Below are 26,586 nucleotides of genomic sequence, written 5' to 3'. Positions count from 1 at the left end.
TTTTTTTGTAAAGTGAAAGCAAGTTTATTAAGAAAGTAAAGGAATAAGGCCAGGCGCGGTGGCTAACGCCTGTAATCCCAGCACTTTGGGAGGCAGAGGTGGGTAGATCATGAGGTCAGGAGTTGGAGACCAGCCTGGCCAACGTGGTAAAACCCCATCTCTACTAAAAATACAAAAATTAGCTGGGCACAGTGGTGGGTGCCTGTAATCCCAGCTACTCGGGAGGCTGAGGCAGGAGAATCTCTTGAACCCAGGAGATGGAGGTTGCAGTGAGCCGAGATCGAGCCACTGCACTCCAGCCTGGGTGACAGAGCAAGACTCTGTCTCAAAAAAAAAAAAAAAAAAAAAAGAATAAAGAATGGTTACTCCATAGGTGGAGCAACCCCTAAGTCTCCTGGTTGGCCACTTTTATGGCCATTTCCTGATTTATATGCTAAACAAGGGGTAGATTATTCCCTTTCTGGGAAAGGGGTGGGCAATTCCCAGAACTAAGGGTTTCTCCCCTTTGTAGATCATATAGGGTAACTTCTGGTTGTTGCCAGGGTATTTGTAAACTGTGATGGAACTGATGGGATTATCTTTTATCATGATAATGCATTATAAATAGTGTATAGTGAGCAGTGAGGACAACCAGAAGTCACTTTTGTCACCATCTTAGATTTGGTGGGTTTTGGCCAGCTTCTCTACTGCATGCTGTTTTATCAGCAAGGTCTTTGTGACCTGTCTTGTGCTGACCTCCTATCTTATCCTGTGACTTAGGATGCCTAACCTGGAAATGCAGTCCTGTAGGTCTTGACCTCATTTTACCCAGCCCCTTTTCAAGATGGAGTCCTCTGGTTAAAACACCTCTGACATATTTCCCTCCTCCCTTTTATAAGGGAACCCTTAATCCTAAGGGTTGTAGAGGGACAAATAGACATCTTCTATAACTTCTTCGGGCTGAATAGGGATGATGATATTCCTGCCTAACTATTGGGGTCTCTTATATTCGGGGTAGCGAGGAGATCAGTCAGAAAGTGTCAGTATGATGAGGGCCATTCATAACTCTCAATTCCAAAAAAAGGTGATATCTGGAAGATTAGTAAGTGTTCGATTTAATAAAATATTCAGTAATTCATATTCCTACACAGAATTATCTTGTATTCCTACACAGAGAACAACAGCAGTATATTCCACAACAGTAAAGCAAAATAAGTAAAATTATCCCAAGTAAACTAAATAAGAAGGCTTTCCATGAACTGGGCAACTGTTGGAAACCAAGCTGATTCCAGCATGGGCCCAGAATTAGAATACTGATCCAGATTTTCACATTACCATCTCTCTTGTTTCTTCTGAGCAGCAGCCAGAGATCACTGGTTGGTTCACAGGAATAAGCAGGGTTAGTCTAAATTGCAGAAAAAACCCTCAAGAACAACTGATGAGAAAAACACTCAAAAACACCTAATAACAAGTGTACCATAGTTTTTGAAACATAATTTTTTTTCTCTCTCCAGTCTCCCATTTTTACTAAAGGCAAATCATGATAAGACTGATTTGCTTTTTTATATTTGGTCTGATTATCTGTATAAAGTACAGCAAGAATAATTATTTTTCACATGGGCTTTTTAAAATTGGCTTTGATGGAACTCTGTTTCATAAGGAAACTCAGATAAGACTTTTTAAAATATGAATTGGATAAATTCCTTTCCTCTTGAGGTCCCAAGATAACTTGGGGCTCCTGGGCCTGTCAGAAAGTGACATTCTTTACTTACCACAGGTAAGGAACCCTGTACAGGGACTGCATAAACAAGGTATGAGGCAAGTTTTCCCAAGGGCCTTTATTGGCTTTATAAGTCAAGTTTGATTCCTTAAAGAAAAGCACACTATTCCAGCCAAAGCCTTGGTAAAATAACCAGTTTCTCCAGTTGTGTCCTGTTGCAAAAGAAAACATTTGTATTGCACTTATGCAAATAACTATATTGCTGTAAGTTAAGAATATTCATAAATAGGTTCCAAATTCTGGAGAAATCAGAAACAAATATGCTCCAAATTTTATTCACAGCGATATACTTTACTCAATTGTTAAACAGCTCAAAGAAAAGCTCACAACAGCTCAAAAGAAGTTTTCTTGACTCTGAAAAGTAAAACAAAGAATCAGCAACATTTTAAACAAACAAACAAAAAAAATTACTTCAGTCTTCTGTTAGTTCAGTCCATGTAGTTAATGCTTGCCCTGTTTGATATCCACGAACACTCCAGCTCTTCATGAGAGTCCTGGAAATTTCTTTCCTCTATTTTAATGTCACAGTTGCCAAAGTTATCAGAAACCTGCATTGAAAAGCACCTGTCAAAGTCCTGTAGCTGATTAAAAATCAACTTTTGATTAAAACAAGACAACAATTGTCTGTGGATGACAAAAAGCCTTAGGGCAGCCTCTGTTAAAGCCATAATTGACTGGGGATTTTGGTTACTTCTGTGGCAGATAACAATTTTATATAACAATTATAGTATACATTAAGTCATATCAGAATTATAGTTGTTTCCCATAATTTTGGAACACATGCCAATAACATATTTATACAAATATAGCCCAAAGAAAGCCAAACATCATTTTATATTTGACTATGCTTCCTGTATGATTTTTATACCAAAAAAGCCAAGTTTCACCTTTGCACTAGTGTCCTATTGATGTTAACCCCAATTCTTAATAAAACTGTATAGACAAATCTATCTAATTTTAATCAGTATAAAATGTAATCAGTATAAAACTGTATAGACAAATCTATCTAATTTTAATCAGTATAAAATTTAATCAGTATAAAATCTAATTTTAATCAATATAACCATAAGGTAAGATTCTCATAAACCATTTACAACTCTTTACAATTTTTGTTAAAGAGTAGATTATTGCTCTCAGGAAATCCTGTTGTGATTTTTTCCAGTGTTCAATTTATAGAAAAACTGAATAATACCCCTTTAACTTTAGCCAATATGTTCACACAGATTTTTTTTTTTGCAAGATTAATTTTTTACAAATGTTGTACAACTTGCTCAAACCTTCAGCGTTATCCTATTTAACTTAAAACAATCCTATCCCCCTTTAATCTAGGTCAAAAATCCACATTCCCATGCTTTCTTATAATCTTTTACCAAAAACACATTTCACTTTCCTTACATACCTGTAATGTAAAACTGTTTCTTCAGTAGTCTTCAATTACATGTTACAATGTTAACTCTTAGCAACTTTTACTTATGGTGGAAAACCTTGGTAAGTAAGGAATTCTAATTATGTACTAGGTATGGAGCCTAGGACACAGAACAGAAGTGTAGGTAAGGTCTGACTCTTTCTAGCATAGCTAGGGGGCATGGCTAACACCACATGTCCCCAGGCCTTACCTAGAATCTGCTCCAAAGTTAAACAGTTTTCAAAAGTCAAAGAAGCAGTTTATGACCTTAAAGCATTTAGCAAACCTAATATCTAACCTGCCTAATTTAAACCACGTCTTTATTTTGAAGATATTTTAATTTTACCAATAATCTTTAAAACTGTATTTCCCAGAAATTACTTAAGTCACATGAACTAAAAGGCATTCCACTTTTTACTTTTCTGACAAAATATTTAAGTGTTCATTGTTTTTAAACCAGTTATCAAGCTCTTTTATATTTCATACACAATACATATAAATATACAGAAGAAGAGATCCAGTAGTTATAAGATTTTTCATTTGCCAGTTTTATTTATTTATTTATTTTGAGACAGAGTCTTGCTCTGTTGCCCATGCTGGAGTACAATGGCATGATCTTAGCTCACTGCAACCTCCGCTTCCTGGGTTCAAGTGATTCTCTTGCCTCAGCCTCCCAAGTAGCTGGGATTACAAGCATGAGCCACCACACCTGGCTAATTTTTGTGTTTTTAGTAGAGACAGGGTTTTGCCATGTTGGCCAGGCTAGTCTTGAACTACTGACCCCAAGTGATCTGCCTGCCTCAGCCTCCCAAAATGCTGGGATTACAGGTGAGCCATCACCCCTGGCTCATTTGCCAGTTTCTTAATTGGATTACTGGCTTTAGGGTAGAGCCCTTGGAGGAACAGGGCCAGGAAAGCATGCGGTTTCTACAGCCTAATAAGCAGGCACAGTTGGAACGCAAAATAGATCCGCCAAAATTAAGTGTCCCATTTGTATACTGGATCCTGGATTCCCAAAAGAGAAACACTATGGAAAAAGGCAGTCCAATGATTTTACCATGCATTTCATTGCAAAGTAACCCAAAGCCAATCAGTCTATTCTGTGATCAGCCCATCACTCATGGGAGTTGTATCTCTCAATGGGGGTTGAGGGGAAGGTGGGAACATCCCCATACCTTCTAAGTGGCCAAGAGCATGCTTCTGATCCAAATGTGCAAAGATCTTGAGTATCCCCCTCGTGCCATTAGTTATCCCCAAAAGTATATTTCCTACCTAGTTATATACCAAAGCTCTGTGAAGTAATTTATGATACCTCCAAAGTGAAAAACATCAGATAATGCAATGCAAAGCAGAACAGAACACAGCCTTAGATTTTGAGAGGGATCTATCCACTTTTAATTCTTGGGGTTCCATGAGGAAAATAGAGGTTTTCACTAAAAAAGGATCTGTGGTGCCCCCTCTGTTTTCCGATGGAGTCCCAGGCTGTTAGAGCTTGAATGTCTACTTTGAATTAAGCTGACTTTTAACCACAGCACTTTTTAAAACGTCCTTTTAAATCCCCTATTACCCGACTTTAGCCATGCCAAAGTGCGGATATTTCTGGCTTTTGAACGTTACCAAAGGTAACCTTCCAGGTGCTCAGAGAAAGAAAAATTCAAGACAGTTCATGGAGGGGAAGAGAATCAACAAATGGTAAAGGTCACACAGATATCAACCAGAAAGTACTCATTGCCTTTGCCAGATTGAACCCGGGCCGCCAGCCATTGTGAAATGGCAAAGCCTTAGCTGCTGAGCTCCAGCACTAGGCAATTTCCATTGTTCTTTCCAGAAGGAGCCCAGAGCAGCCAATTTTGAGCTTGCAAAGGCTCAAGATAATTTTTAGAGCTAATTAAAACATGAACCCCCAAATTCCTGTCCTCTGGATGGTAGAGACAAAGAGCAAGTACTGCCATGTGGTTACAAGGTCAAGCTCCTAAGGACATTTTTCAACATGTGGTCTCTGGGCAAGATGAAAGAGTGGACAGTTGATCTGAGTGACAGAAAAGATAAGAAAGGGAAAGGAGAGAATGGGAGAAAAGCATTGCCTGTGGCAGGGTGGGGAAGGTGAGGAGCTCAGGGAGGCCTGAGAAAGACCCCTCCATTGCAGTGACACTGAATCAAGTTCAGGCAGCACTTATCTGTAGTGAAGGGACCTTTTTCAGCAGTCCCATCAGCTCAAGTTTCCCCTTTTGGGGAAGATAAAAGCTCCCCACGTCCCATGATTCTGTACATGCCTAATCCTGTCACCCACTGCCGTCAGCAGGAGTGCAAGGCCAAGTAATCCAAAGAGAATAGCAGTTAACATCCCATAGTGCCAAACCAGTTCTTAGCCAAGAGGGACTTTACTGAGGAGGATCTCTAACCCCCTAAATCTTAAGAAGGAGTCTAATTTTCCTAAGTTGGGCCGCAAACCAAAGTTCAGTCAAGCATCTTTTCCTTTTATTAAGAGGGGCGTTTAAACCCACCCTGTCTTAGGAGAGACTCTAACTCCTGTAAGTTAGGCCTCTAACCCAATCCTCTTCGTCACCTGGGTACCCCACCACTTAACGAAAGTTGACTAATTGGTGCTGCAGTCTGCTTTTTGGGGCTGGAGGTTTCCTCAGTATTGTCCCTACAGGGTTTGCCAGGAAGTTATTACTGGAAAGGGGTCCTGATCCAGACCCCAAAAGAGGTCTGGATCTTGTGCAAGAAAGAATTCAAGGTGAATCCATAGAGTAAAATGAAAGCAAGTTTATGAAGAAAGTAAAGGAATAAAGAATGGCTACTCCATAGGCAGAGCAGCCAAAAATGTCACATTGCATACCTATGCTAGTATTTCTATAGACTGTATTTCCAGAAATTGAATTGCTACTCAGTTAAGGTGTTTTAACATTTCAACTTTTAATAATAATGTATTATTTTATGCTCCCACCAATGGTAAAAGAAAGTGCTTGTTAACTTACTTCCTTACTAGTGCAGGGATATTATCAGTCTTTTTAATCTTTGCTAATCAAATAACCCTCAAACCTCCCCCTTCCCCAAATATATATAATTAGGTTGTAATTTGGATATTTTTCAGTAGCAGTTTGTTTTGTCTTTTTTGTGAAATGTGTTTTTATGTCTTTACCTGTTTTCTTTTATATATCATTCTTTCTTTGATTTGTAAGACCTTTTTCTTTTGACCATCTGTTAAATTGATCCCCATGTAACAAAGAATAAGATATTTAAATTTCTTTCACTTTCAGATCAACTGAGAAGGATCACCTCTTTTGCTATCATAGGTTAAGATTTCTTTTCTTTTCAGTAATGTAGAATTTAATTTAATACCTCTGTTGTCATTTGTTATTTGTATTGCACCTAATAATTCAAAGAAGAGTTATATTTTCTCGGAAAAATTTTATACTGTGTTTAAGAGAGTTTTTTTTTGTTTTTGTTTTTAGAAAATATTGTCTCATTTGTAAGCTTAGCTAATTTATATTCTTTTCTTATTTATTATGCTTTCTTATTTCCCTTTTTGGATCAGGATAATGCTGACTACAGATTATTTCAGAAAACACTCAAATTGTGTCGTTTTTTTGCCAACTCCCTTTTGCACTACGCTAAGGTAAGGCTTTATTATACGTTACTTTATTTAATTGTAGTTCTCTCAGAAAACGAATTATTATCCCTATTCCACAGAATAGAAATTTCAAGCTCAGATAGCATATAACTTGATCAAGTCACATATCTAGAAACCGGTAAGGCTGGGATTTAAGTACAGGTGTGATTTCTTTATCATTTATGGTTAGACTATGTCTTAGAAAGTAAAAAAAAATAGTTTTTATTGTATTATAAGATATAGGAAAAAGCTGATGGTCATTTGAAAATTTTTAAAGATTCCCCTGATAGAATTGATTTTTTCAAAAAGACAAGCAGCATAGTTAGAGAAAACTTTGCCTCCCTACACACCAAGTAAATATCAGATGGGTAACAACTACCCGTCAAGTGCCATTGGTACATTTCCCACAATGTGTCTTTGCCACTGGAATACAAACCCTGCAAGCTGCAGGGAACCCAGTGTAAGAAGCAGCCAACTACTCTTAAATGGCAGCTGCCCAGAAAGACCAATTTGGATGGCAGTGTATCAGTAGCCAGGGTACCAGCCATGGCATTCTGACTATAATAAATCGTCATTGGAAACCCTTTCGTCAAAAACAGAAGACTAAGTCAAAAACAAATTGAACATGGACAATAGTTTTTTAAAAAACCACTAATATCTTTTACTAATAATGTTTTGTTCACTGGCTGCTGTAAGCATTCTCTGCTCATCTTTGCAAATAATCTGCCTTGACAACTTTTCTATTTATTTATTTTTTTGAGACAGAGTCTCACTCTGTTGCCCAGGCTGGAGTGCAATGGCGTGACCTTGGCTCACTGCAACCTCTGCCTCCCAGGTTCAAGTGATTCTCCTGCCTCAGCCTCCTGAGGAGCTGAGACCACAGGCGCCTGCCACCACACCCAGCTAATTTTTGTATTTTTAGTAGAGATGGGGTTTCACCATGTTGGTCAGTCTGGTCTTGAACTCCTGACCTCAGGTGATCTGCCTGCCCTGCCCTCCCAAAATGCTGGGATTACAGGTGTGAGCCACTGCGCCCGGTCGACAACTTTTCTATTTTACAGTTATCGCTACTGTTCTGATGACTCTCAAATACGCAGCCCTCTTTAAAATTATGACACAGTTTTTAACGTTTGAACATTGTGGTTAAATAGAACAATGAGTTTTTTAGCCTCATCCTCCTTTCATTCTCATGTTAAGAATTTTTTTTTAGTGCTGGGTGTGGTGGCTCATGCCTGTAATCCCAGCACTTTGGGAGGCCAAGGCAGGTGGATGACCTGAGGTCAGGAGTTCAAGACCAGCCTGGACAACATGGTGAAACCCCTCCTCTACTAACAATACAAAATTAGCCGGGCATGGTGGTACATGCCTGTAATCCCAGCTGCCTGGGAGGCTGAGGCACGAGAATTGCTTGAACCTGGGAGGCAGAGGTTGCATGAGCCGAGATCACAACATTGTACTGCAGCCTGGGCAACAAGAGTGAAACTCTGTCTCAAAAAAAAAAAAAAAAGAAAAGAAAAGAAAGAAAAACAAATAATTTTTTTAAAAGGGGGCACATTCAGGATTTTATGTTATTTTGCATACCTTTGTGAGATTATATGTACTAAAGAGACACATTGTTATGCAAAGAATGAATAGAGTTGTTTTATTTTAGGAATTTCTTCCTTTCCTCTCTGATTCTTGCTGTACTTTCCACCAACTGTATCTTCAGATACACAGGTAAGAAGAATGCCATATGATTATTAAGATATAACAATGCCATCTGTGCCATGCAGTGCTTAAGTACCTACCATTTTACGATAAAATAGAATAATTTTTCTTAATGTTTTAGTAATTTTTATCTGCTAGCTTGAAATAATTGGAGATAGAGGCTTTTGAAAGATACATTCCACGTGAGTTATGCTTATCTTTGTATTTTATTAGTACCTTATACAGGAGTAATAAATAATTAGTAGGTGATAAAATCCAATGGCAAATATAAACATATATATACACAAATATACGTATACCTTTATTTTTCTATTGGCATTTTTTAATCTTTATTTTTATTTTGTTTCTATGAAGTTTAAGTCACTTAGCCTCCATTTAAATTTACATTTTGATACCTTTCTGTAATTCACTTTACAGGACAGTCTTTTTTCTGAAACCATCTCAGAAAAGAACTGAATTACAGAAAGGTATCAAAATTTAGATGGGGGCTAAGTGACTTCTAAAATTGTTGGTTTCCTCCAAAGAGCCCTAAATTTGACACAAAGTGAGTTCATTTATCCAGCAGTCCTGTTGCAGCTTCATAATTCATTTAGTGTCCCAGACAACTTTTTCACACCTTTCCTTCCTCAGACTTCCTGTATCTTCCAACACCTTCCCAATTCCTCACTGTCAATGACCTCACTTCCTGTGTCACTGAGGAAAAATGAGAGCAATTAAGAGAGCTGCTGTATGTTTCCTCTAACACATCTACTATTCTATGTGTATCTAGACCCATATATTCATTCCCTCACTCCCATGAGTGAACTGTGCCCCTAAGACTAGCCTCTCCATTGTGCATTGGATTTCATCCTCTCTCACAGGCTCAGTGACCTTGCACCAGCAATTATTCCCTTTCCCTCTTGCATCATCAGCCTTTCCTCCATACTGGGTCACTCTCATGAGTATACAAATATGCTGTTATTTTTCCCATCTTAACAATACAAAACAAAATCTCTTGACTCTACGTCCTCCTACAAATACCGTCTCGTTTCTCTGCCTTTCTTTACAGCAAAATTTCTAGAAAGAGTTGTCTATACCCCTGTCTCAACTCTTTCATGAATCTAGTCCAATCAGGCTTTCTGTACCAACACTTCATCAAAATAGTTCTTGTTAAGGTCATCAGTGACCACCACATTGCTGCATCCAGTAGTCAATTATAGTCCTTCTGTAACCTGTCAGTAGCACTTGATCCTCTTCTTTGAACACTTTGTTCTGTTGGTTTCTAGGACGTGTCTCACTCTTGGTTCTCTTCTAGTCTTACTAGCTGCTCCTTCTCAGCCTCCTTAGCAGGTTTCTCTTCTAAGTTAAGTGTGTCCCAGCACTTACTCCTCAGGCCTGTTATCTATCTATTATCATTTAGTCTCAAGACTTTAAGTTTATGTCTCCTTTAATGTTTAACTACTAGTCAGGACATCTATACTAAATTGTCCCAAACTGAACTCTTGATTTCCACCCATATCATCCTCATACCCAACAAAATCTGTCCCTTTTGTAACTTCTTTATTTCAGTTTAAGTGGCAGTTCTTCAAATTGATCAGGCCAAAAAACCTTGCCCCATTAACATGTTCTGTCAATGTTACCTTCAGTGCACACACACACACGTACACACACTTCTCATCACCTGAACTGCTACCATCTGATCTGACCCCCTATTATTTTCTTGCCTGGATTTTGCAAAAAACTTTCTATCTTTGCCTCGCGCTAGTTTGTTCTCCACAAAGTAGCCAAAGTAAATGATAAAAAACATAAATCAGATGATGTGACTTCTCTGCTCAACCCCTCAAAATGACTTTCATCAATAGAACTTCTTGTCTTTCTTTCCTTGTTTTATTTTTCTTCTTTACAGCACTGAATTAACCTCTGCTATATTATGTATTTACTTGTACACTTGTCTGTTAACTGTCCCCTTTCATTAGAATTGTAAACTATAAAGACAGTGACTTTGTATATTCTCTTTATTACTGTATCACCCACTCGTGGAACAGTGCATGGCATGTATACATAGGCACTTAGTAAACATATGTCAAATTAATTTAAATATTTGATTGAAAAAATAAATTCTTGCAATGATGCTCAGTAGATGTAATTCAAGTCTGTGGAATTTCATTACTATGTTTTATTTGTATATGTCTTTTATTTACTTATAATTTAATCCTCACAGTAACTCAGAATCAACGTCACAAATGATGAAACTGAGTCTCAGGGAGGGCAAATGAATGAACCAAAGTCATGTAACTAATTGACAAATTGGTGCTTTTTCCATCACTCTACAAAAACCTCAAGTGTTTATCTTAAGTGCGTACTTTAAAATGCTGTTATCCTCTGCTAGACAGAGTTTTCTCATGTATTGTCAAGTTTACAATTAATGTGGCAAAAAAATATAGAATACATATCTTAGTTCACATAAGTTTTGGTTGAAGTTCAGTTTAAAATCCAGTTACTGAGACATTTTCATGAAATAATCTTTCCATTCTTCAGTGTTAGTATACGGTTTATTTCTTGTAAAGCTCTTGCTTCTGAGAAACTGAGTATTAATTCATAGTAAATTCAGCATTCTGCCTATTTTAAAACAACTTTTTTTTTTCTTTTTTGAGATGGAGTTTCGCTCTTGCTGTCTAGGCTGGAGTGCAATGGCGCAATCTCGGCTCACTGCAACCTCCACCTCCCAGGTTCAAGCAATTCTCCTGACTCCGCCTCCCAAGTAGCTGGGATTACAGGCATGTGCCACCATGCTTGGCTAATTTTGTATTTTTAGTAGAGACGAGGTTTCTCCATGTTTGTCAGGCTGGTCTTGAACTCCCAACCTCGCCTGCCTCGGCCTCTCAAAGTGCTGGGATTACAGGCGTGAGCCACCACACCTGGCATTTTTTTTTTTTTTTTTCTGAGATAGAGTTTCACTCTGCCGCCCAGGCTGGAGTGCAGTGGCGCAGTCTTGGCTCACAGCAACCTCCGCCTTCTGGTTTCAAGTGATTCTCCTGCCTCAGCCTCCCGAGTAGCTGGGATTACAGGCATGCACCACCACACCCAGCTAATTTTTGTATTTTTAGTAGAGACGGGGTTTCACCATGTTGGCAAGGCTGGTCTTGAACTCCTGACCTCAGGTGATCCACCCGCCTCAACCTCCCAAAGTGCTGGGATTACAGGCATGAGCCACCACGCTCCGCCTAAAAACAACTTTTAATAGAAATAAGCTAGAATTTATCAGACATAGTCTTTTCAATATATATTTTTACTTTTGATTTAAGATTTATATTTTTATAGTATTTTTAAGGATATTGTGAAAATGATATCAGTGCCTCAAAGCAACAAAGATTTCTCTAAGATTATCAACTTCTCATTTTATAGAATTATGGCTATGTTTAGTTTAGAGATCTTGATCCAATTCTGGTATCAGTTCAGTACTTTGAATTTTGTTTTATAAAATGCACACTTATTTTTAAAAACTTAGTTTTTAATATATTTTTACTACCAGAACATCAGTTTATAGTACTTACTCTACCTAAAATTAGAAGATAGCTACTAATGAATGAGTTTTTTTCTCTCCCTTCCCAGCAAGTTTCCTCCAAGCCTTTATGCTACCAGGATTTCTAAAGCACACCAAGAGGAAATAGCAGGTGCTTTCCTAGTGACACTGGATCCACTTATCAGTCAGCTGCTCACATTTCAGCCTTTCGTGCAGGTGGTTTTGGACAGTAAATTAGGTAAGCTTCAAAATAGATTTAATGATAAATCATCTATTATGACATGTTAGAGACACTGATTTCCCCTAGCCATTCTTTTTTACAATTAAGAAATTTTTATTAAGTTTCTTTTACTTTCTTTTCTTGAAACATATTTCTTATTTAAAAATTATACCTGGCTGGGCACAGTGAATCACACCTGTAATCCCAGCACTTTGGGAGGCCGAGGTGGGCAGATCACCCGAGGTCAGGAGTTCAAGACCAGCCTGACCAGTATGGTGAAACGCCATCTCTACTAAAAATACAAAAATTAGCTGGGTGTGGTGGCATGTACCTATAGTCCCAGCTACTCGGGAGGCTGAGACAGGAGAATCGCTTGAACCCAGATGGTGGAGGTTGCAGTGAGCTGAGATTACACCACTGCACTCCAGGCTGGGTGACAGAGTGAGGCTCTGACTCAAACAAAAAAAAATTATTCCTTTACGTATTAATCAGATTTCTGCTGAATTAATGTGTTTTTATTGCATGTAAGACCTGCCATGTGAACTACAGTTTCCACAATGTCTTCTTCTGGTTGTTGTCATGGATAAGCTGCCATCTCAGCCTAAGGAAGTGCAAACCCTGTGGTGCACAGACAGCCAGGTCTCAGAAACTACAACCAGGTAGCAAACATGTTTTTATCCAGTCATATTACCAATGGTTAAGAATGCCCTGTTGTTTGGAATGGTCTTGAAATTAAGTTTGTTTTTTTTTTTATCAGATATTTATGTTAATAGTTATTGTGTAGACACACATATATATTGCTACTTTATAAAAGCAGATAAATATAAAATATATAAACCTATATTAGATGCTAAAAATATTTTAATATTTAATTTTGTTCAGTATTGCTTAATGGTCAGCATTATAAACATTGATTGTAATAGAGTAGCTATAAGTAGAAACATTTAAAAACGAGCTCTGATAAATAGAACACTAGACACTGTAAGGTATATCCTGGCAAATTTAACCTTTAATCATCTTCCTTGCCAACACCGTAGTCCAGGCTCTAGTTTCTTTCTTCCCGGATTACTCTGTGCTCTAATTTTTCACCTCTTCCTTTATCCCATTCTGTGTACCACGATGAGGTTAGTCTCCCTAAACCTGGCTCTGAGCTTCCTATTCTGCTCAAAAACTGAAACATAATGTTAGAACTTCTCAGCTTTGGATTTAAAGCCTGTCCCATACTGTTGTCATCTTCTGCTTTTTCTCCTCATTCTTGTATTCATTTTCAACACATATTCCTTGCTTCTGTCACCCCCTTATTTGTGTGCTTTTACTCGTGCTTTTGTCTTCTTTACGTACTTACAATTCGAACAGTTTTGTTTTGTTTTTTTTTTGTTTGGAGCAGGGTCTTGCTCTGTCACCCAGGCTGGAGTGCAGTGGCATGACCATGGGTCACTGCAGCCTCAACTTCCTGGGCTCAAGTGATTCTCCTACCTTAGCCTCCTAAATAACTGGGACTAATGGTGTGTGCCAGCTGTCCTGGCTAATTTTTAAATTTTTTCTAGGGATAAGGTCTTACTATGTTGCCCAGGTCTTCCAACTCCTGGGCTCAAGTGATCTTCCCGCCTCGGCCTCCCAAAATGCTGGGATTACAGGCGTGAGCCACTACACCCTGCCCATAACTTGACTATTTTTAATTTGTTGTTTAAATCCTCTAAGTTTCTTCAACCATTTTAATCTTAAAGTGACTCCTCGTCTGCTACTTATTTTCTGTTTTCCATATAATATCTAATTTAGCTATTTAAGTTTCAAGTTCCTTGAGGAACTTTGACTTTGTGTAACTCAGTACCAAGATAAACAGTTGGTAAATGATGCAAAAAATGTTCAGGAAAATTCTCCTTTAAGGAATTTCTTTGACAGTGAATATATTTTCCTTTTATGTGTACATATTCACACGTGTTGGAAACTATTGCTGATTATACCTCTTGAAACATTTTCTGCTTAAACAACCTTCCATGTTACATATTATTATTATAATTGCTAATTAGTAAATGTTATTAATGTTGGGTTCAATGTTCTCAATTTCCCTGCAGGATATCTCTACTCAAAGCCATTTTCTACAGTTTTGAGCAGTGTTCTGGTGAACTGTCTCTACCTGTTCATTTACAGGGATTAAAGAGTAAGGGGAAAGCTGAGGTGGCTGTCACCTTGTATCAGCATGTTTGTGTTCATCTGTGTACATTTATTACTTCCTTTCATCCCTCACTGTTTGCTGAACTGGTAAGCATATTACTTACTGTGCTAAGCTAACGTTACACTTTTGCTTTCTCTTCATTGAAATTGTGATTCATATACAGAAGAAAATGTGGGAATACTTAGTATATTCCTTTTGAGTGAAACTTAGTTGTGTCCTAGAAAATGGTAATCCCAGATTCCTGTATTATTTAGATCTAATATTTGGCTAAAATATTTGAGAAAACATTTTGGGTGGGGAGGTATGCAAAGACAATGTGAGAAGAGGAAAAATATGTAGTACTTAAGTTTCAAAAGAAAAGTAAATAGCTTGTAGTATCAGGTCTCTTATAGATCTCAGACATAATATAGATTTTAAAAAAGATAGAATTTGATTTGAAAAGAGGTTAAGAAATTCTAGGAATTCGATACTTGTAATATCTGAAATTTAAAGATCAGTAGCATTTCAGATATTACACAATATCTAGCACCTATTAAATGTTGTATGTGAATAAAGGCAGAAAGAAGAATATAAGCATATATGTTATTTATGTTGTTTTGAATATTTCAGGCTACTTAGAGAATCTTTGTGGATCCTAGTGATTGAGTTACTACATTTAAAATCATGTTGAACTCTCCATAGCACAGCACAGTACTTAATGTATAGTAGGTGCTCAATAAATATTGAGGGAATGGCAGTGTCCTTTCAGATACTAGAAAGTAGAACTCCCCCATTGAGGATCTGTTATTTGGATTCTGATAGTGCTTTCTTGTTTTATTTTGAGAAATATAATATTATTGCTTATTGTGAACTTTAGTATTTAAATAAATTAATTTTTCTGTTTTTGATTAGGATGCTGCTCTGCTGAATGCTGTACTTAGTGCTAATATGATCACCTCTTTGTTAGCTATGGATGCATGGTGCTTCCTTGCTCGGTACAACATATTTGCTTTTTTGTTCTTTGGATTGGTTATTAGTAGTGACTGACAGTAGATAATTTTATAATTGTAAGCTTATAGAAAAACTATGTTTCAATAATCCTTTAAAAATAATTCCCAAAACGCTTTGATTTCATATTACAGCATTAAATTAGGAAACAAGTTCTTTCTTTGGTTCAAGCCAATAGATGAGTACTGTTTAGGGAGTTTTGTATATTGTGATATTATTTGGTCATGGAAATAATGGCAGTTTTTAATGTCCTCATCAGAATATTTAGTGCTTTATGCAAGTTCATCTCCTTATGTTTCTGAGTAATTGTATAAACATAGTTGCCTTCTCTTTTATATTGCAGATATGGGACTGCTGAACTCTGTGCACACCATGTCACCATAGTGGCTCATCTGGTGCGTAGAATTACAAGGCCTAAAACACCCACTTTCTATGCACTTCCTTTGGAGATATGATAATCTTTAAGAATGTGAATATTGGCGGGAGAAATATCACAGTAACAAGATTGTTTTGACAGTCTTTGTCTTGTATTAATGCTGATGCTTTTAAGAAGGATGTACTAAAAAACCGTTAGTGTGAAACTGGGAATGTTTTCTCATATTCTCAGGATTTTATGTAATTTCAGTAATTGTTCTGGGAAGGAAAGACTGGGTTAATTGAAATTACATTTAAAATTGAATGCAAAGTAGAAAATAAGAGCGACTTATAATTGATGGCCAAGAGGTTTCTCTCTTCTGTCTCTCTAATATGCCTTAGACAAGTCGACTCTTGATTTTGTTGTATTTTTTTTTTAAGTCAAGATGATTTGAGAGGAACTTGAGTTTGACATTGATAGATGCTTTTGGCAAAAGAAGTCATGTTTTATGAATGGGTACAGACAGAAAATTATTTAATAATGATTTCATCTTCTTAACATTAACATTTTTTGCTTTTAAATTCTGAGGTGTTTTATGTGTTCCATATAAGATGATTATGACCTATTTGTTACATATTTTTGTCCCTGGCCGTTAAGATCTTATGTGGGCCATACATCTTTTGTTTTCTAATAGTCTTATTGTATCATATATTTCTTGGTTTACCTTTAAAGGATTTTGTAGATCAGATCCAGTGAGGTGTGTAATAACCTGAACAGCTGACATCTATGTCTCCATGGCTGATGGTCTGGATTATCACTTACACACTTTACTAAATCCTTAACATATCTTTCACAAAGCAGATAAAGAGTGATTTTTATGTTATGTGTTTTATGTCTCAAGTTTCCTTTAAATAAAAGCTTTCTTAGTGCATTATGTTGTAGGAATGGATTTCTTCTAGTTCATTATGATAAAATTGATTCCAGGATGGAATGATACTATATTATGATAGGAATTGATAAAATTGAATTTATAAAATTTTTTTGTTAGTGGTGGTTTTTTTCTTAGAGACAGGGTCTCATTCTGTCACCCAGGCTGGAATGCAGTGGTGTACAATCATAGTTCACTACAGCCTCAAACTTCTGGGTGCAAATGGTCCTCCTCCCTCACCTTCCTGAGTAGCTGGGACTACAGGCATGCGCCACTATGCCCAGCTGATTTTTAAAACTTTTTGTGGATATGGAGTTCTTGTTGTGTTGCCCAGGCTAGTTTCAAACTCCTGGGCTCAAGCAGTCCTCCCGCCTTGGCCTCCCAAAGTGCTGGGATTACAGTTGTGAACCACCACACTCAGCCCCTGTAACATCTTTCAATGAAGCTTCTGTCTTGTAGAGTTTTATCTACCTCTCTACTATTGTAGTTAGATCTTAAAAAGTTCCATGAATTGTCTTTGAGTAGGAGGACTGACATACCCAGTTATCATCAAAATGATAATTAGAAATAGAAATTACAGTGTTATTTTTAAATATAATGTCAGAAGTTCAATCTCATTCTAAATTTAGATTCATTGAAGATAAGGAAAGCCCCAAATTAAAAGTCAATATTACCTACAATCTTTTCCCCTAGAAAGAGCTGCTATTAATATTTTGGCATATTCTCTTCTTGTAAAAATTCTGATTCTAAATTAGTCAGTCTCTCCTCTCTCTCTCATGTCTTTTTCCAGATAAAGTCATGCCCTGGAGAATGTTATCAACTCATCAACCTATCAATACTGTTGAAGCGTCTCTTTTTCTTCATGGCACCACCCCATCAGGCAAGGAAGGATATCATCTTTGTCACTGTCTGTGAAGCTGCTCAGAGTTGGATTCTGACTCCTTTGATAGCCTTTTTTTTTTCCATTTTAAAAAATTTATCTTATTATTTTTTTTGAGACAGAGTCTCGCTCTGTCACCCAGGCTGGTTTTACAGTGGCTCGATCACAGCTCACTGCAGCCTCGACTTCCTGGGCTCAAGCAATCCTCCCACCTCAGCCTCCTGAGTAGCTGGGACTACAGGCACACACCACTACGCCTGGCTAATTTTTAAAAAAATTACTTGTAGAGACTGGGTCTCACTATGTTGCCTAGGCTGGTCTCAAACTCCTGGGCTCAAGTGATCCATCTCTGCCTTCCAAAGTGCTGAGATTGCAGGTGTGAGCCACTCTGCCTGGCCTTGCCTCCATTTATTTTAAATTTAAATATTGGTGTGATCTAAGCATAAATTTTTGACATGTTGATTGCTGTGCTTGTTGCTGGGTATAGATTTTGATGTCCTTGCTTTGAGTTATAGATAATTATTCTAATTCTGTCTTCCTGAAATAGATCTTTCCCCTTATTTTTCATACATATTTGAGATACATGATATGAAATGGTTCTATATCCCCTGCCCCTTTTATTTTGAAGAGCTAGAATATTATTTTTGCTCTTAGTGGTCTTTACTTACATAAACCTGTATGGCCTAGTGCAGTCCCTCAGACTGGTCACATTGGAACTGTTGTAGGAGCTCTTTTAAAAATATAAGTTCCTGGACTCTAATCTGTGGATGGACGGGTATGGAGGCATGGGTATGAAGTAAGGCTCAATAATTTGTTTTTGTTGGTACTATCATTAAGTTCCTGCGTGAGTCAGACTTGGATCTAAGCTTGGGAACCACTAGATTAGTGAAGAGGATTAGACTTTAAGGTCCTATGGTCCTCGGTTTGAATCCTGGCATACCATGACCTTAGGCAAGTCATCCTTTCTGAACTTCATTTTCCTTGTCTGCAAAGCAGAAGATATGTATAACTATTTTGAAAAAGTTTGTAAAGACTTGGAAATAATACATGCAAAACAGGATAGTGCTGGGTTTAAGAGGGTGCTCAGTAAATGCTAGGAGTTATTTCTGACTAGGGTTTTTGCCTCAAGTCCAAGTCTTTTCCTGCCCTAGAGTGGTTGGCCAGGAACCAGAGGTACTACACTTACCTCTTAGCCTTCTTTTGGTAGCCCCACCTATTAGCCCTCTAAGAGCATGGGGAGCTTGCTTGCTTCCAAAAGAATTTTCTACTCCAGATATCTTAGAAGAAGTGGGACTGGGAGGGAAAGGGTCACATGTCATAAGACTTTAAGAAAGTCACTTTCCTTTTTTTTTTTTTTTTTTTTTTTTTAAAATAGAGACAGGGTCTGGTTATGTTGCCCAGGCTGGTCTCAAACTTGAACTCAGACGATCCTCCTGCCTCGGCGTCCCAAAGTGCTGGGATTAGAGGTGTGAGCTATTGAGCTCAGCTGTCACTTTCCTTTTAACCTCAATTTTCTTATTTATACAACAGGAATAAAATTATTTTCCCAAGGTGGTTATGAAATTTTAACTTTTAAAATAATATAACTCAGAATGAATTAGCTATGAGGTTTAGAAGCAGTGTTCTAAATTAGATAAATTATAGTTTATGCCTAGAGATCTCTTACTCTCAGTTTTCTAAATTTTTCCAAATAATTGAGACTATCAGATATGTAAATTATAGGTAAATGAGGGGTTACTTTTAATTTGTATCTTCAGTTATCAAATGCAGATTTTCTTTATGTACAAGTTATTGTGATAAAATTTAAGAAAACCTGAATCTGCATACCTATTTTAAGAGTCCTTAAGAGAGTTAATTATAAAATTGAGATAGATACTAATACTCATATGGCAGTTAAGAAACTTGATAAGATACACATATGTCATGAAAAGACCATTTAACAAATGTTAGGTCTCCTCTCCTGCTTGGCCCTTTTTTTAACCCCTTAAGACATTATCCTTTCTCTTAAATGAAGGAGGAAGGGAAATAATATTTTTGAGACTGTACCAGGCCAGGAACTTAATTCATTTAGTCCTTACAGCAGCCTTGTGGGATAGATAATATTGTGTCCATTTGACAGATGAAGAAACAGTAGCTTGAGGAAATTAAATAACTTCCACAAATTCACACCTAACAGCTGATCTGGGATGCTGAGGCAGGAGGATCAGAGGATCTTTTTATTTAGCCCAAAGTTCAAGTCCAGCCTGGACAGCATAGCAAGACTGTCTTATTGTAAAAAAACAACTTGGAAACCACTGCACTATCTCATGATATCTTAAGGAACATAAAATCTAGTAGAAATAATAAATTTATAAAGATACTCATATTAAAGAGTGGTTTGTGATGAATGCCAAAAGTGAGGCACAAATCAAATGTTGTTGGATGTTTGTAGCTGAGACAGTCATTTCTGAAGAGGTGCAGTATGGGAACAGGTAGGCATAGGAGTTGGAGTTGATGGCATTTGAGTTACATGTTACAGGATGAATGTGGAAGGTGGTGGGACTAGAGAAGCAAAGGTAAGAAAGCATATTAGAGAAAAAAGGAGAAGCGAGCAATGAAACTTGAAATAATTATTCAGCTATTTGCATACAAGATGGTGTCTTTTTAAATAGTAAAATAAGAACCCAAATTTTTTTACGAGTGATGTCACCTTAACATAAATGAAAATAGTTAATCCCAGTATGGTGATGATATACTTTAAGAAACAAAGGTGTCTATGATGCTAATTTGGAAGAAAATGCTAATAGAAAGATGTTAGAATGCATTTACTGTTCTAATAGGAGTAATTATTGAAATCACATTATTTCTTTTAGTATGTAACTATTAGTAGTATTCCATTGTATCAAGAAAAGCAAAAATACAAGGAGGTTACCTACTTGAGGGAAAAGTATTTAATATGCCTTATCTAAGCACACTGATAATTGTACTACCTTTTTAATGTAAAGTAAAAATTACTGCATTTGCATTTTAAACCCACAAGTGTATTTTTTCTCTTTCCAATTTTAAGAAGTCATAATTCTCTGTGTATTGTCCCCTTATACTTTAGTCTTTTATGAACTATTTTGTCATAGCAGTTTTAAGTCTTTAGAATTGTGTTGAAACCAGGGTTTTCAACCTCAGAATAGAATCTTGAACTCTTTCTATAACAAATTTTGGCAATACCTACCCTTTTATGTTGTCCAGGACATTATTTTTTTAGGTTCTATTTTGGAAAGGGAAGTAGTTCACTTACTTACTGGACTTTATTATAAAGAAAGGTGATATTTGAACTGATGTTTACCAGTTGGCACAGTTCTCTTGGCTTTCCTGATGTAGTTTGGTTTTATGAATAAAGCTGCTTTTTGTAATAGACACTTGCTCATCAAGGGATCTGTTTTTCTGGCTGTAGCCTCTGTCACAGCAGATAGCCACATGATTTCTAGCTTGCATTGACTGGTAAATATTTTCCACAAAAGAAATAAAATTGAAATACAAATATAGCATATGACAGAAAAGTTTCTCTGTCAGATTTAATTTTTTTTTTTTTTTGGTGGGTTTTTAGTTTTTGGTATGGGAAAAGTTTTCATCAAGTAGATTTTGAATATTTTAAATTGAATTATTCTACTTCTTAGAAAATACACTAATATACTTCCTAGTTGGATTATACTTATTTTAATCATTAAATGCAGCATTTTCTACCAAAAACTGATTCAACATTTAAACTGTTTCTTAGAACTTTTGTTTTCCATTTTTATCTAGTCTCTAACATCTGCATTTTAACAAAACAGTACTTTTCTGTTAACCTAGTAAGCACTTTGGTTATTTCAGTGGTGGAATGGATTTGCCAACCACGCTCTTTTTGATTTGTGGCTTACCTTTGTGAAACTGATTTAGTATGTTGTCTAAAGTAGGACAGAACCAGCTAACTCATTTGAAAGCTGAATCTTTGCTTCTTTAAGTTCTCTGCTATAATCAAGTGAGATAATAGTAAGCTATGAAGGTTGACTAAATCCAGTTTGTATATTTGGAATATTACTTTTGACTTAACTGTACAAGGTGACGAGTATATAGGAAAATAAGACTTATTGGTAAGTAGGAGCATGATAAGATATCTGACATAACTAATAATGAAATACATTATTTGATGTCTTGGTGCATTTATATTGTGCTCCACTTAAGCTGTGTTTTTGTTTTGGAAACCAATGCAGCATCAATAACAATAATAATAAAGCATGTTCATTTATGTTACCTTGGTCTGGAATGTAGATATTACCGTACCATTATAAAGCTTTCTCGAAATATTAAATGTGGAAACTAATACTTAGCTTTTGTGTATCCATTCCTCTGACTTGTCTCATGTTACTCTTCTTTCTTTAACAATTTATTTCAGCTGGAGTTTATCCAGAAATTTTCCCCAAAAGAAGCGGAAAATCTGCCTCTGTGGCAACATATTTCCTTCCAGGCGTTACCTCCTGAGCTTAGGGAACAAACTGTCCATGAGGTCACCACAGTAGGCACTGCAGAATGCAGGAAATGGCTGAGCAGGAGTCGTACTTTGGGAGAACTAGAATCTCTGGTAAGATAATAATTTTGATTTATTTTATTCATTCAGCGGCTGTTTATTGAGCATTGTTTTAGGTACTGGGGTTAGGTTGTTAATAAGATGCACACACTCTCTGTTCTCTGTTTCTGTTAGAACCTAGTAAGATTTTCAGATTTCTACATTGTAAAAGAATCTGTGAGAAACTTAACTGTTATTTTAATTGATGTATTATATTGGGGGGTTGTTTCCTATGTCGCTTAAGGTATGTTGAGACATGATCAAACACACTATGGAACACTTCACTTGTGTATTTTTGCTGATGCATCTCTGGATTATGCAGATGTAATTCTTCCATTCGACAAAATACAACCCCCATTTTATGCTAACTTACTCTGAATCTTTATGTACCTTTTACATAGAATGTTCCCTCATAAAATAATGGAATAATAAAAAGAGACTTATCTACTAGAAGAAGTAGGAAATGTGAGATTTTTTAAAGTTGGCTGGATATAGTACATGTAGTTGAAATTTCGAGTTTAGTGTTCATATGCTCATTCATTCATTCAACAAATATATTTGGAGTACTTTTATGTGCCACTTTGTTCTAGGCATTGGGGGTACATCGGGAACCAAAAATTTCTACTCTCATAGACTCACATTTGAGCTTAGCAGTGGACAGTAAAATAAGAAATGCCAATTATGTTAAGTAGAGAAAAGCAAAGATAAGGATAGGGCATTTAAAGGGACAGAGGTCTATTTGCAGTTCTAAATTAGGAGTTCAGGTTTTTCTGAGGGCATATGTTTCCATGCTGAGTACAAATGTTCTGATAACCGTTATATGTAATGACACTTGATCATAATTACTATAATTTTTTGGTGGGGATGAGGTTTCGTTCTCATTACCCAGGCTGGAGTGCAATGGTGTGATCTTGGCTCACTGCAACCTCCACCTCACGGATTCAGGTGATTCTCCTGCCTCAGCCTCCTGAGTAGCAGGGATTACAGGCTCCCACCACCATGCCCAGCTAATTTTTTGTATTTTTAGTAGAGACAGGCTTTCACCATGTTGGCCAGGCAGGTCACGAACTCCTGATGTCAGGTAATCTACCCTCCTTAGCCTCCCAAAGTGCTGGGATTACAGGTGTGAGCCACCGTGCCCAGGCTTATCCAAAGGAAATGTTTTTATGTGACTTTATTTTAGAAAAAGTATCAAATACCTAGTTAAGAATGGGTTAAATGTGTCCGAGTTTAGCATTTAATGTGTACCAATTTCTATAGTAAGGACAAAAGATGTTTTGTTTTATATTAGGTAAAGAAAAGCACTATAAGTAAACTTTTTGAAGTATGACCACAGCTTTTTAGTCCAGCAGGTTGTTCAACATACGTCTTTTATTTTAAATTTTTTCAACTTTTATTTTTTATTTTATTTTTTGAGATGGAGTCTCGCTCTGTTGCCCAGGCTAGAGTGCAGTGGCATGATTTTGGCTCACCGCAACCTCTGCCTCCTGGGCTTAAGCGATTATCCTGCCTCAGCCTCCAGAGCAGCTGGGATTACAGGCACCCGCCACCATGCCTGGCTCATTTTTGTATTTTTAGTAGAGATGGGGTTTCACCATGTTGACCAGGCTGGTCTCGAACTCCTGACCTCAGGTGATCTGTCCACCTCGGTCTCCCAAAGTGCTGGGATTAGAGGAGTGAGCCACCACACCCAGCCTCAACTTTTATTTTAGATTTAGGGGATACTTGTGCAGGTTTGTTACCTGGTTTTATTGCGTGATGCTGAGGTTTGGGATATGAATGATTTCATCACCCAGGTACTCAGCATAGTACCCAACCGTTTATCAACCCTTACCATCTCTCCTCCCTCCCCCAACTAGTAGTCCTGTGTTTACTGTTGCCATCTTTATGTCCATGAGTGCCCAGTGTTTAGCTCTCACTTATAAGTGAGAACATGTGGTATTTGGTTTTCTGTTCCTTTGTTAATTTGCTTAGGATAATGGTGTCTAGCCGCTCTCTGTTGCTGCAAAGGACATGATTTCATTCTTTTTTATGACTGTATACTATTCCATGGTATATATGTACCACATTTTCTTTAATCTGTTGATGGACATCTAGGTTGATTCCATGTCTGCTGTTGTGAGTAGTGCTGCAATGAACATGTGAGTACATGTGTCTTTTTGGTAGAACGATTTGTTTTCTTTCGGATATGTACCCAGTAATGAGATTGCTGGGTAGAATGGTAGTTCTGAGTTCTTTGAGGAATCTCCAAACTGCTTTCCACAGTGGCTGAAATAATATACATTCCTACCAACAGTATATAAGCATTTACTTTCTCTGCAGCCTCACCAGCATCTGTTGTTTGATTTTTTAATAACGGCCATTGTGACTGGTGTGAGATAGTATCTTGTTGTGATTTTGATTTGCATTTCCCTGATAGTTTTTTTATGTGTTGGTTGGCCTCTTGTGTGTCTTGTTTTGAGAAGCGTCTGTTCATGTCTTTTGCCCATTTTCTAATGGGGTCGTTTTTTACTTGTTCAGGTGTTTAAGTTCCTTATAGATTCTGGATATTAGACCTTTGTCACCTGCATAGTTTGCAAGTATTTTCTCCCATTTTAGGGGTTGTCTGTTTACTTTGTTGATAGTTTCTTTTGCTGTGCAGAAGCTCTTTAATTAGGTCCCACTTGTCAATTTTTGTTTTCATTACAATTGCTATTGGTGTCTTTCTCAAGGCTGATGTCTAGAATGGTGTTTCCTAGGTTTTTTCCTAGGATTCTTATAGTTTGAGGTCTTATATTTAAATCTTTAATCCATCTTGAGTTAATTTTTGTATATGCTGAAAGGTGGCTATCCAGTTTCATTCTTCTGCATGTAGTCTAGCTAGCTATCCCAGCACCATTTATTGAATAGGAGTCCTTTCCCTATTGCTTGTTTTTGTTGACTTTTTCAATGATCACGTGGCTGTAGGTATGTGGCTTTATTTGTAGGTTCTCTATTGTGTTTCATTGATCCATTTCTGTTTTTGTACCTGTATCATGATGTTTTGGTTACTGTAGTCTTATAGTATAGTTTCAAGTCAAGTCACGTGATGCCTCTGGCCTTCTTCATTTTGCTTATGATTACTTTGGCTATTCAGGCTCTTTTTTGATTCCATATGAATTTTAGAATAGTTTCTTCTAATTCTGTGAAAAATGGTGTCAATAGTTTGGTAGGAAAAGCATTGAATCTGTAGATTGCTTTGGGCAGTATGGCCATTTTAATGACATTGACTCTTCCAGTCTATGAGCATGGAATGTTTTTCCATTTGTTTGTGTCATCTATGATTTCTTTTAGCAATGTTTTATAGTTCTCCTTGTAGAGATCTTTCACCTCCTTGGTTAAATGTATTCCTAGGGGTGTGCATGTGTCTACTGTAAACAGGATCGTGTTCTTTTCTTTTTTTTGTTGAGATGGAGTCTCGCACTGTCGCTCAGGCTGGAGTGCAATGGTGCGATCTCGGCTCACTGTGAGCTCTGCCTCCTGGGTTCCTGCCATTCTCCTGCCTCAGCCTCCCGAGTAGCTGGGACTACAGGTGCCCGCCAACATGCCTGGCTAATTTTTTGTATTTTTAGTAGAGATGGGGTCTCACTGTGTTAGCCAGGATGGCCTCGATCTCCTGACATTGTGATCCACCCACCTCGGCCTCCCAAAGTGCTGGGATTACAGGCATGAGCCACTGCACTCGGCCTTGTGTTCCTGATTTGCCACTCAGCTTGAATGTTATTGGTGTATAGAAATGGTACTGATTTTTGTACATTGATTTTGTATCCTGAAACAGATAGTTTGACTTCTTCTTTTCCTATTTGTGTGCTGCTTTTATTTTTTTCTCTTGCTTATTGCTCTGGCTTGAACTTTCAATACTATGTTGAATAGGAGTGGTGAGAGTGGGCATCCTTGTCTTGTTCCATTTCTGAAGAGGAATGCCTCCAGTTTTTGCCTGTTCAGTACGATGTTGGCTGTGAGTTTGTCATAGATGGCTCTTATTATTTCAATGTATGTTCTTTTGAGGCCTAGTGTCTTGATGGCCTTTATTATAAAGGGATGTTGGATTTTATCAAAAGCTTTTTCCATATCTATTGAGATGATCAATATGGTTTTTGTCTTTAATTCTGCTTATGTGGTGAATCACACTTATTGATTTGCATATGTTGAACCAACCTTGCATCCCAGGAATGGAGTATACTTGATCATGTTAAATTAATTTTTGATGTGCTATTGAATTTGGTTTGCTAGTATCGTTTTGAGGATTTCTGCATCTAGAACATGTTTATTTGTAAAAGGAAATAGGTAAATCTTAAGAAGTTGTATGGTAATTGCATAAAATTAAGTGTGGTTGTCTAAGTATAATAGATTCAAGGCATTCATTGTTACTGTTTATTACATTCTCATAAGACCTTCCCTGTACCCCCACCACACCTCAAACAACCTCATTTCTGGCCAGTCAGAGAGAGAAT

At 37.2% G+C, this 26,586-nt stretch overlaps 2 protein-coding genes across 17 annotated transcripts in view; one reads left to right on the top strand and one right to left on the bottom strand.

The window, feature by feature from the left end:
* Window positions 1-26,586, top strand: part of FIRRM (FIGNL1 interacting regulator of recombination and mitosis) — a 57,551-nt gene that overhangs the window by 19,472 nt on the left and 11,493 nt on the right. For 8 of the 14 annotated variants that reach the window (XR_010151836.1, XR_010151842.1, XM_063795463.1 and 5 more), the window contains 9 exons: window positions 6,706-6,786; window positions 8,432-8,496; window positions 12,079-12,227; window positions 12,739-12,868; window positions 14,285-14,471; window positions 15,277-15,359; window positions 15,716-15,767; window positions 17,446-17,535; window positions 21,944-22,129. Coding sequence is in view for 8 of the 14 variants with exons in the window: in XM_063795463.1 (XP_063651533.1) it covers window positions 6,706-6,786; window positions 8,432-8,496; window positions 12,079-12,227; window positions 12,739-12,868; window positions 14,285-14,471; window positions 15,277-15,359; window positions 15,716-15,767; window positions 17,446-17,535; window positions 21,944-22,129 (1,023 nt within the window). In the remaining 6 variants the exon portion in view is untranslated. Of the gene's footprint in view, window positions 1-6,705; window positions 6,787-8,431; window positions 8,497-11,120; window positions 11,244-12,078; window positions 12,228-12,738; window positions 12,869-14,284; window positions 14,472-15,276; window positions 15,360-15,715; window positions 15,768-17,445; window positions 17,536-21,943; window positions 22,130-26,586 lie in introns of all 14 variants that reach the window. The other 6 variants (XR_010151838.1, XR_010151837.1, XM_063795467.1 and 3 more) reach the window with 4 other exon arrangements.
* SCYL3 (SCY1 like pseudokinase 3) overlaps window positions 2,030-26,586 on the bottom strand; it is an 80,274-nt gene continuing 55,717 nt past the window's right edge. For 2 of the 3 annotated variants that reach the window (XM_063795513.1, XM_063795521.1), the window contains one exon: window positions 2,030-2,307. The gene's annotated coding sequence lies outside the window, so the exon portion shown is untranslated. The remainder of the gene's footprint in view (window positions 2,308-26,586) is intronic. The other variant, XM_063795477.1, reaches the window with a different exon arrangement.

The sequence above is a fragment of the Pan troglodytes genome, chromosome 1 (assembly GCF_028858775.2).
Source record: "Pan troglodytes isolate AG18354 chromosome 1, NHGRI_mPanTro3-v2.0_pri, whole genome shotgun sequence".
In the NCBI taxonomy this organism is placed as follows: domain Eukaryota; kingdom Metazoa; phylum Chordata; class Mammalia; order Primates; family Hominidae; genus Pan; species Pan troglodytes.
Note: the sequence above shows the minus strand (reverse complement) of the source record. Positions and strands in the feature narration are given on the sequence as shown.